Here is an 11,828-nt window from a genome sequence, read left to right on the forward strand (position 1 = left end):
CCTTTAATATTTTTATGAGTGATGCAATAAATTAGCGTTTTTAAAATCAAACGTAAGTATTATTATCACTACTATGTCACAAATACATGTAGAATGTAAAACGTTAGGTTGGCAATAGTTTAGCAATAGGTTAAAAGTGAGTTTTTATCATTTTAAGTTTTTATTTTTCAGTCGCGTTTTTGACGCGGAAGCGGAAATGGAAATGTTGAACCATGGGAATTGTAGTTTTTTTGCGGCCATTTTGAAGATCGCCTCGCCAGCTATCTGCCAGTGTCGGAATTTCTCAAAACTACACTTCCTGTGGTCTGCTATGGACGTTCAAAGTTCGGCGTTCTGAAGGAATCATATCAATAATTGTTATGATTCGCGATAATAAGCTACAAAAGGTAACGTTTTTGACAAATATTGAAACGCAGTCAGTTTCTCCACACTATTGTAATCATGTAGGAATAATTAGATCTGAAATTAGTTACAGAATGATTACACTGTGGGAGAAATAAAAAAGTACAGTCGATTACATTAAATATCTGTATATGTTATTACGCATGCCTGGTGATACTATATCCAAATTGAACTCGGCCATTTGAAAGATACTATATGTATATATATATAAATGTGCGAATTGGCTATAATAAGGTAATGTATAAGCATATATTCTATATTCTATAATAATATTTCAAATTGCATTGGTCCGGATGGGAGAATTCAGTACTGTATATACAAAACCTTAAATTTTATCATCTTCCCTTTATTAATTTCCTTAGATCTTTTGTACACATGATCTCAAGAGGGTACTGAATTAGCTCAGTGGCAGTTTTTTAAGTTTGGTCATTATTATCATGGTTTTATTCACTGTCAAAGATGAAAAGAAAAATCATAATTCATATTTTCCTTTGTTTCATCAGAATTTAAGCAAGCCTAGTAATAGACACAATATTTCTGACACTGAGAATACATTCATTGAGGTCCATAGATGTTCCTAGATACCAAGAATATGCAAATAGCCCTTGTAGAAGTGGAGCAATATTCCATTTACCTAGGTATACATTTTATGCAGATTTTCACCTGGGGTGGAACAGTATGTTTGTGTTTCCAATGCACAATATAACGTTAATATATCAAATTAAAAATACTCGTTTTCCTGAACAGAAAGTGACTCACTTTTTTTTCTTTTTTTTTTTATTTCTCGGCCCGGGCTAGACGCAATAGCGCTCTGAGTGCGCGTCACTGTGTGATCGCTGTATCCGTCGCAGCCAATCAGTGCGTAACGCGTTGTGCGTTGAAATATGACTATTATGTTGGAATCCGGGCGCGATTTGAAGCGGTCTAGGCAGCAGCGTCAATAATTTCTGTAGCCGCATTTCGCGGAGACGCTCTCTGATTGGCCGACGTCAGTTTTTTTTTCCGTAGCAGCATTTCGCGGAGACGATCTCTGATTGGCCGAATCCAATTTCTATGTTCCAATTCTAGCTTGGTGGTAGAGATCATAGTTGTGTTGTTGTGACTGAGATGCGAGCTATTTGTCTTAGAGCGTGACTGCAAGTTCTTTCGACGGTTAAGCTTAGGCACTCTTTCAAAGTTGGTTAAGGTTAGAGTTTGTCTTAGAGCATGGCGATAGAACGCCAGGTAGTTTGCAGTCTGTTCGACGCGGAAATGGACAAAGAAATCAAACTACTTGTTGTGTGGTGCTAACTGCTAACAGCTAACAAGCTATATGGCAGTCTGGACAGTGGACTGGATATATCATCAACAGCGGATTATACACTTTATCAAGCCCTCCGGCTTGATATACATCAACAGTCTGGGGAGTCGGGACAACAGTGAGTGGACCACGTAAACAGTGAGTTAATTCGGTCTCTCTCTCGCTCTCTCTCTCTCTCCCCCTCTCTCTCGCTCTCTCTCTCTCTCTCTCTCTCGCTCTCATACCAATACCAATGCTGCGGACACACAGACAGAAGAGAACAAGGTGAACACAGATCAGAGTCAAAACCAGCAACTAGCCCTTTTGACTGTGCCCCTCCAACTCCCTCCAACCACACAGTGAACCCAGAGATGCCACTGCCAGTTCCAAGAGCACCAGCCAGTCCATCCATCCACACTCCTTCAACACCCTCCAAACTGGTCCAGCAGCTGAGAGAAAGTGTATCTCTCCTGGAGATGGACTTTACTGAGTTTAGAGAGAGGACTCTGGCCTGTCTGACTGAGCTCTGCACCATTCAGCAGCTGGGAGAGGAGCTCCATCATCTGAAGAAGAGCAGGGAGGAGACCGTTTCAGAGCTGAGAGAGACCCAGAGGAGCATCAGGGAGCTCACACAAGCCATGCAGGAGCTAGAGCAGGACAACAACACCCTACATGCCCAGATGAAAGCCATGAAGGAAGATACAGGCAGCCGAGAGAGGATTCTACGCAGAGAGATAGAGGAAGTAAAGCTGCAACGACAGGAAGAAAGAATACATACATCTCCCCCCGGCCGTAAGCGGTCCTCTGCTCCAACACCCACCACCCCCCCTACTGCCAAACCAGAATCTACCTCTCTCCCCCTGACCTCACTAACTCCTCCCAGCCTAACACCCACTGACATGCCTTCTGACTCAGACCCCCCTCCCAGCAGCCCAACCTCCACCCCAGTCCACCAGACCAGCCCGAAGCCCAGGTAGTCCTCCTCATGGATTCCAATGGCAAACACCTGGACACAGCACGCCTCTTCCCTGGCCTCAAGGTGACAGCCAAGCGCTGTCGGAACACAGGCCATGCCATGCAGCTGCTCAGACAGGACACTCTAGGGAGCCCCCAGTACATGGTGGTGCACACAGGCACTAATGACCTCCACCATCTACGCCGTGGGACTGCTGAAGCACTGACCAAGGTGGCTGAGAGGGCCTCCAGGGGGTTCCCAGATACCAGAGTAGTCATCTCCACCCTCCTCCCCAGGATGTACACCCCTCCACACATAATTCATGAAATCAACATGGAGATCTCAAGAGACTGTGCTGCCCTCCCAAATGTTCACCTGGCCCACCACACAAACATCGGCACATGGGACCTTCATGATGGGCTACACCTAAACAACGCTGGAGTGAGGACGTTTGCAAAAACATTAAAAGATGCTGCCCTTGGACGCAACCCCAACAGACCCAGTCAAACACCGGCCTCTCTGAGAAAGCACAGGCCTACGAGATACCCACGAGGAGTCACCCCACAAACCCCTGCAGTACCACATGCCCCACCTATACCCCACCCCTCCACCCCACCCAGTGAGAGGAGACATCCCCCCAGCCGACCCCAGCAGCAGATGACCTATGCATCCGCACCACCTATACCCCACCCTTCCAACCCACCCAGTGAGAGGAGACGTCCCCCCAGCCGACCCCTCCACCGTCCCCAGCAGCAGATGACCTATGCATCCGCCCTGACCAGGCCTCCTCCTCCCCCACCCACATCAGAGCTGAAGGAGATCAAACAGATGCTCTCCACCCTGTGCAGTAGACTTCTCACTCCAAGCTAGCAGTCGGCCCTAAAAAGAAAAGCAGGCCAGTTGCCTGCTGTTGCCTGCCTTTGTTGTTGTTACATTTGTTCTGTGATGTTTGTTCATTGATTGAATACCTTTATACCTTTATAACCTTTATACCTCTGAACACCTTTATATATTTTTTGTACAAAAATGAAATAATTTGCTATCAGTTGTTGGAACATACAGGATAGGTGGGACCAAGTCATTGTTTTGCAAGTCACAAGTCAGTCTCAAGTCTTGGTACTCAAGTCCCGAGTCAAGTCCCAAGTCAAGACAGGCAAGTCTTGAGTCAAGTCCCAAGTCAAGACTGACAAGTCCCAAGTTGAGTCCCAAGTCCTAACCTTTGAGTTTCGAGTCCTAAACAAGTCATAATACACGCTTCACCAAAAAAATTCATTATCAACTAGTTGGCAAAACATAATCTAATTACTATAAATGTAATAATATTCAGAATCAGGGTTAGTCTTATAACTAGATACATTTGGGCAAGAGCTGCTTGAGAAAACCAGTTCAGGAGTATATTGAGAAAAGAAATAATAAGGATCACCATATCCATTTTAAAGGTAGGATAACAATAACCAAGATATTGTCTTCCCACTTGGACCAATCAGTTATTTAACGTCTACCTGCCCTGTATATACAGTCTAATGAGTCTATGGCACATGATCCATAATAGCAGACCTCGGTTCAACTAACTAGTCTACCTTAACCCTTTATCAATTTTGGGGTATAAAAAATCTGTACTGAAATGACAAGGCATCTCTGCATTTCGTATATTAGGTAGTTTATTAGGTATTATAATTAGGTAGGGCCTAATTTGTGTGTGAGTTCTCTCTCTCTCTCTCTCTCTCTCTCTCTCTCTCTCTCTCTCTCTGATCAAATAAACTCAGCAAGGCCAACAGCTTCTCAGTTACAGTGGGTGACAATATTGTCACAAGGAAAGATGAAATTACCTACCTGGGCTCCATCCTAGAGGCTAATCTTTCCTGTGACAAAATGGCATCCAATGTAATAAAAAAAAGTCAACCAACAAACTCGATTCTTGTACCGGATCTCCTCTCTGTTAAACAAGAATACCTTGAAGACACTAACAGGAGCACTCATTCAAGGGTACTACGACTATGCTTGCACATCATGGTACCAAAGCACCTCAAAGGCCCTAAAAACAAGATTACAAACATCACTAAACAAACTGGTCAGACTACTGCTTGACCTTACTCCTAGAACCCACCTCACCCCTGCCCACTTTGACAACCTAGGACGGCTTAGAGTAGACGACAGAGTACAGGAGCTAAGTTAACAATATACTCGTTATCCCCATACATAAAGATTTTCCGGGAGTAAATACTTGATATCTTAGTCATAACAAGACGTTATAATGAAAGGTCTCGTTATCTTGCATTGTTTCTACGTAAGCAAGTTAAATTCCTTAGCGACCCATGTTGCCAAGGTAAACAGACTGCACAGCGCGCACATTAGATACACAGATATGAAACGAGTCATACGGAATGTATAACGGAGGCTTAAATTAGACCAATGTGACTCACAAACTCACGACAGTAGTACACAACTACACATACAGACGCACAAAATTTTATCTGCATCGATTAACTGATAATCAAAACCCAGTTTAAGCCGTTAAACCCCTGTACTTGTTATGGTTTGACACCGACCCCAAACGCAAACGGCACAGAGAGAGTAGTTTCAGAGTTAGCCAAAAACTAGGGCTTGTTTATTTTACAGAGTAACAGAAAGAACTTGGTTGAGAACAGAAACAAACTGGGAAACAAGCATGTGAGGAATGTTGCTGCTCTGCAGCTTCTCCCGGGGGGGTTACGTTTGAGGAATCTGTCCGTGACGTCAGAGCCGCTCTGCAGAATCCTCCCGGCAGTACTCCGAGGTGGTAGCGGAACAGGGAGAGAGAGAGAGCGGGTTAGCTCAGTGAACAGTTGGGAACTGACAGGTGACAGGTGAAGTGACTTGTCCCAAACAGATAATCCAAGTGACAGAATCTTCGGTGTGAAACACACAGTGAGCATTGTCCAAACAATAAATCCAAGTGACAGAATCTTCGGTGTGAGACACACAGTGAGCAATGTCCAAACAATAATGAATCCCAATGAATATCCAAAACAGGCAAAAAGGGTGAGAGACAGTCTGAACGAAAAACAGGATCTCTTCAGTGCATTACACACACGAAAAATTATTGAGTCCAAAGACTGTCTTGCAAAAACTCACCAGAGCGCTGTGCGTGAAGCAAGCAGATCAAACAGGGCGAGCGCTTCGTAACGGGGAACGGGTTGTCCAAACGGAATACTCCTCGAGAGTCCTGAGAGGCAAAGCACAGGGAAAAGCAGCGAACGGAAGGTAACGGCAAATGCCGAGAATATATCAGAACGATCCAACAACACTAAATGGGGAATCGGGGTATATAAAGCAAAAGGGATGCTTAATGACAAGCTGTGACAGCTGCGGGATGAGATTGACAAGCGTGTGGTTGGGGGAGCACCAATCAAACGGCATCTAAAGGAAGAAGCGTGTGGAGAGGAGAATGCAATTAATTAACCGAAATCTTAAAGGAACAGAGCGAGTAGGTGAGCAGCGGACAAAAACCTCACAGTACTAGTGAATCACCGAAGCCAATACGCACACACACAATTATATTATTATTAACATCCCGCATTCGAAGAAAAGATATCCGGACCCTCATATGTTCATCTTCCATACCCTTAACCATAACATAAGTGACTTACCCAAACAACGTGTTCCCGGGTCCACATTCACGCACAAATCCGTACTCTCAAAACTTTAGAAAAACGTTTCGATACCCGAATCCACAATCATCCGATGTCTGGAAGTTGACCCATGGTCCATTCGATCTTAATAAACGGACGACCACCGGTCCAAAAGAGAAATAGTGAGGATATCCATGTGTAAAAACTCGATTACTGGGCACCGCCATGACAGTCTAGACTGGCAGGTAAACAAAACACACAGGTTACACAGGAGCCGGCTGCGCGAATTAAGAGTATTCGCTGGACATTTATTAATTCACGGCACATTTAATAACATAATTTTTAATTGTTGGGCATGGGGGAAGGTATCAAGTCTTCTCAAGTCAAAAGGCTCAAGTCCAAGTGAAGTCACAAGTCATTGGTGTTAAAGTCAAAGTCGAGTTGCAAGTCTTTTTTTATTTGGTCAAGTCAAGTCCAAAGTCATCAAATTCGTGACTCGAGTCCACACCTCAACATTCGGCCTGAAGAGTAGAGACTCTGATTTTCTACAGGCTATAACAAACAATGACCTCTTAATTCTAACTGAAACATGGTGTAGAGAGGATGTAGCCACACACTGTCCTCCACACTATAGAGAGGTCATGTTGCCATCAAATAAAACAAAACATATTAGTCAGGGCAGAGACTCAGGGGGATTGATAATTTGGTACAAATCACAACTCCACCAGTCAATATAGATTCTAAACACCGGGAACAATCATATTTGGTTAAAACTAAATAAAGAAGTAATCTCCTCTCAAAGAGATATTTGTATCTGTGGAATATATGTACCACCCTCTGGGTCTCCATATTACTCAGAGGACATCTTCTCCAACCTTGCGTCAGAAATATGTTTTTATCAAAGTCAAGGTCATGTGCTTGTTTGCGGTGACTTTAATGCCCGAACGGGAACCCACCCTGATTTCACCAGTACACATGGAGACAAATTTATATCTGACCACACCATATGCAACCATGTAAACCCGTCCCCTAGAAATAACCATAACACCTCCATAAACAAAAATGGGAAGGACTTATTACAGCTCTGCAGAGGACTGAGTCTCTACCTTGTCAATGGGCGTGTGAGAGGGGACTCACAAGGAAGGTACACTTACTGCTCATCCCTTGGCAGCAGCACAGTAGATTACATGATAACAGATCTGGATCCAGTATCTTTCAGTTCATTCACAGTCAAACATCTGACCCCACTCTCCGACCAGTCAGATCACTGCATACATGAAAATAACTGAGTCTCTCAAAAATCCCCCTACACAGCCCAGTGAACTACACAACATCCCCAAATACTACAGATGGTCCCAGAACAGCATGCAGGACTACCAGAGAGCGATCGCCAGTGATGGGATACAATCACCGTTAGATACGTTCCTAGCCACGCCATACTCTAACAGTGTTGAAGGAGTCAACCTAGCTGTAGAACACATAAATTATATATTTGAAAGAACTGCAATAAAGTCCAAATAAAAATTATCAGGTAACAGAGAAAAACTAAAAAGGACCACTGGTTTGACAAAGAATGTAAAGTTCTTAGAACACAGTTAAGAATATCAAACCAGAAACACGTAAACCTACACAATGATACCTTACGCCTCCAATACTGTGAAACACTGAAACACTATAAAAAGACCATCAGAATTAAAAGGAACAAACACGTAAATAAACAGTTATGCAAAATAGAGGACTCTTTAAGCTCTAACTCCTTCTGGGACCACTGGAACTCATTGAATAAAGATAAGCCGGAAGAAATGGCTATTCAAAATGGTGATGTTTGGACAAACCACTTCACATCACTCTTTACAACTGTACCCCTGAATACAAAAACGGAAACCAGCCAGATATGTGAAAAGTTACAAAAATTGAAAGATATTATAAAGGATAATCAAAACCCTCTAGACATCCCAATCACTGAACAAGAGCTGATATCAAAACTCCAGTGCCTTAAAGCTAGAAAGGCCTGTGGTACAGATGGCATATTGAATGAAATGATTAAACACAGCTCTGAAAAATTCCAACTGGCTATTTTAAAATTATTCAATTTGACACTAAATTTAGGCTATTTTCCTGATGTTTGGAATAAAGGACTCATAACCCCAATATTCAAGAGTGGAGATAAATATGACCCAAAAAACTATAGAGGTATCTGTGTGACGAGTAATTTGGGCAAACTTCTATGTAGTATCATCAACACCAGACTCATAGAATTCCTTACGGAACACAGTGTTCTAAGTAAAAGCCTAATTGGATTCTTACCAAATTATCGTACCTCTGACCATATATACACTCTTAAAACCATAATTGACATTCACGTGAAACAGAACAAAAACAAAATATATTCCTGCTTTGTCCAATTCATTCAATTTGGCACAAATGTCTCTTCTTCAAGATTCTAGAAAGTTGTGTTGGAGGAAATACATATGACTTGATCAAATCCATGTACACAAAAAACAGATGTGCTGTTAGAATTGGCAATAAAATAACACATTTCCGCCAGGGGTGCAATTTAAGCCCAACGTTGTTTAATATATATATAAATGAATTAGCAAAGTTATTAGAGCTTTCTACTGCACCCGGTCTGACTTTGCACGATACCAATGCAAAATTGTTGATGTATGCAGATGATCTGGTTCTGCTGTCAGCCACTAAAGAGGGTCTACAACAGAACCTATACATCCTCCACCAGTTCTGCGAGACATGGTCTCTGAACATAAACATGAAGAAGACTAAAGTCATGGTCTTTCACACACATATTAGAAAACACAAAAAGTTACCCATATTTGGGATTGAAAATAAATCATAATGGTAACTTCAACATGGCTGTGAATGAACTGAAAGAGAAGGGAAGAAGGGCTTTTTATGCCATCAAAAGGACAATTCCAATTGACATCCCAATTAGGACCTGGCTCAAAATTCAAAATTCTGTAATAAATCCAATAATATTATATGGCAGTGAAGTGTGGGGTCCATTAACTAACCAAGACTTCCCAAAATGGGAAAAACACCCATTAGAAGTACTGCATGCAGAATTGTGCAAAAACCTACTTAGGGTGTACAGACACACTGCCAATAATGCATGCAGGGCAGAACTTGGCCAATACCCTCTAATTATTAAAATTCAAAAGCGAGCCATCACATTTTATACACACCTCCAATCAAGTGACCCCCACTCCTACCACTACAAAGCCCTTCAGAGCCAAGGGATGAATCCAGATAAGAGTCCCCTCTGCCAGCTAGTCAGACATCTCTGCCCACAAACACCAGGGCCCTCATTCATCAACGTGTCTTACGCACAGATATGTGCTTAACCTGTGCGTACAACCATTTCTAAGCAAAGAGTGGGATTCATCAATTTCAACTTGAACTTGACTTCGTGCTTATGTGTACGCACAGCTCGGAGCACACTTAGCTGACGCCCAGTGGTAGAATATCGTTACTACGGCATAAGCGCTCCTCAGTACATGCATTCGTTCCAACGCGGAAATAAAGACACTGGCGCGTGTTCTGTATGACCCCCGTAATTCATTATAGTTCATTGTGAAATAGCAACAGTAGTGTAATTATGGTCAAAACCCTATAAATAGCATTTGGAATAATAGATCTTTCTCTCAGAATGAATGCAGCATGGTTTATATAGCGTTATCGGAATATACGGGGTGTACTGACTGACAACTCGTTATTATTTTGCGCACAGACCGCAGAAACACGGGAACGTTTTGATTATATTTAAAAGGCTTTACGTTAAACGAAACAAGTGGAATTTCGAAGCTGTAAGCAGAATACAAGTCATATGAACACCCACGATATAGTGTTCTTCCCCCTTTTTACTGTATAAGAAAGAATAAAAAACGCATTGCAATGACACCAGATAGTGGACAGACTATGTAAATATGATGATGGGATTCAAGTTCGCGTTTTTGTTGATCATAGGCATGCTGTCAGAGTATGATATCTTAATCAAACATTCTAGAACATTTGTCGTCACAGATCATGTCATAATAGAACATAGGCTATGGCATGGTCCATCGTGATATTGTGTAGACTGTTATTACTGTACCGGTACCACCCATTGTGACAACAGCCTTGTGAGTCCCGCACACAAACATGATGGTATTCAAGTTCATGTATTGAAAGGCAGGCTACATCATACATGCAGTGAGATTCATTGTTCTTGTATATGCTCTCGTATTATTGTTTATATAGGCTACCCAATACTGACATCAAAATAGATTGTAGTATGCCTCTAGAAATCATATGCAGCAGGTAGAAAATTGACGGAAAATCCATCGCGATTTGGAATAAAATTGAGGAGAACTTTAATCCCTGGGTATTAATCAAACAAAACGGGAAAAGGCAGTCATATTCCAGCACGGTCTTTATTAGTGTTTGCGCTGCCCAGGCAGCAATGGTTAATAGATATCATATCCGACATCACCGTACGTGTACACGTCTGTCAGCCTGTCTCATAACACGCTTCCCTCGGCTTAGTCCATTTTTCCACATTTCATGGGGGTATTCCATTACCGTATATGGTTAATCGGTTCTGGTATGCAAATACGTAAAACAGTGCACAAGCTCAAACGTAGGATCAAAGTCATATTTATCAAGACAGGTGTGCGTAGAACCTGTGTACGCACGTGTGATAAATCCCGTTTTTTTTGTGCGTGCACTGATTCTAGATTCTGTGCTTACGTGTGGAAATAGAACATTTTCTACGCCACGTTGATGAATGAGGGCCCAGGGCTTCAGGACAGACACCAAGCAATCTGGCCCAACCAAATAATCTCAAAACAAAAAGAAATGTATATAGAATATTGGAAAAAAACAACCAAATCTCAAAGTAAATTAGAATTCTATTTGACCCTAAACAGAGAGTACACGGTGGCAGAATACCTGACCACTGTGAATGATATAAAATTAAGAAAGACATTGACACGGTACAGACTGAGTGGACATAGCCTAGCCATAGAAACAGGCCGTCACACTCGTCACAGGCAGAACTGGCTGCCCAGAGAGGCTAGGCTGTGTTCACTTTGTCATCAGGGGGATGTTGAGACAGAACCTCACTTCCTACTATACTGTGAGAAATATAAGGATCTAAGAGAAGTTTTCTTTGATAAAATAAATAAAATGGATCCACAGTTTATCCATCTCCCTGATCATCAAAAGCTGTTTTATATGCGTGGCGAGAAAAGTCAGTGTACAGCATTAGCTGCAAAATATGTAGATGGTTGTCATACAATAAGAGAACAAGCTTTGTAAATACATGTATCTGAGTGGCTACATCTGTAAAATGACTACCCGATTGAATGATTATTTTGTAATTGAATATGTTTTTGTTGATTGTCTTTACTGTTATTACTAATATTATGGTATTTGATTGCTTAACACTTTGGGTGCCAGCGACGACATAACTCGTTATTTCATGCCCCCCGGTGAGTGCATACGACGCGATTTGTCATTTTATTTTTTTATTAGCGATCTGAATTCATATTTCATCAACCGAGTCTCCCGTTGGTACAGCAGCCCC

The 11,828-nt window shown here is 42.2% G+C and overlaps 1 protein-coding gene across 1 annotated transcript in view; it reads right to left on the reverse strand.

The window, feature by feature from the left end:
* Positions 1–11,828, reverse strand: part of LOC311237989 (A disintegrin and metalloproteinase with thrombospondin motifs 19-like) — a gene marked incomplete at its 3' end in the record, with an annotated part of 279,286 nt that overhangs the window by 111,763 nt on the left and 155,695 nt on the right. Inside the window, 4 exon segments of the mRNA XM_084325960.1 lie at positions 1,927–1,937; positions 2,111–2,244; positions 2,640–2,780; positions 2,864–2,943. Coding sequence (XP_084182086.1) covers positions 1,927–1,937; positions 2,111–2,244; positions 2,640–2,780; positions 2,864–2,943 — 366 coding nt within the window.

This window comes from Notolepis coatsorum, assembly GCF_963971535.1.
Source record: "Notolepis coatsorum genome assembly, chromosome: 12".
Taxonomy (NCBI): Eukaryota; Metazoa; Chordata; class Actinopteri; order Aulopiformes; family Paralepididae; genus Notolepis; species Notolepis coatsorum.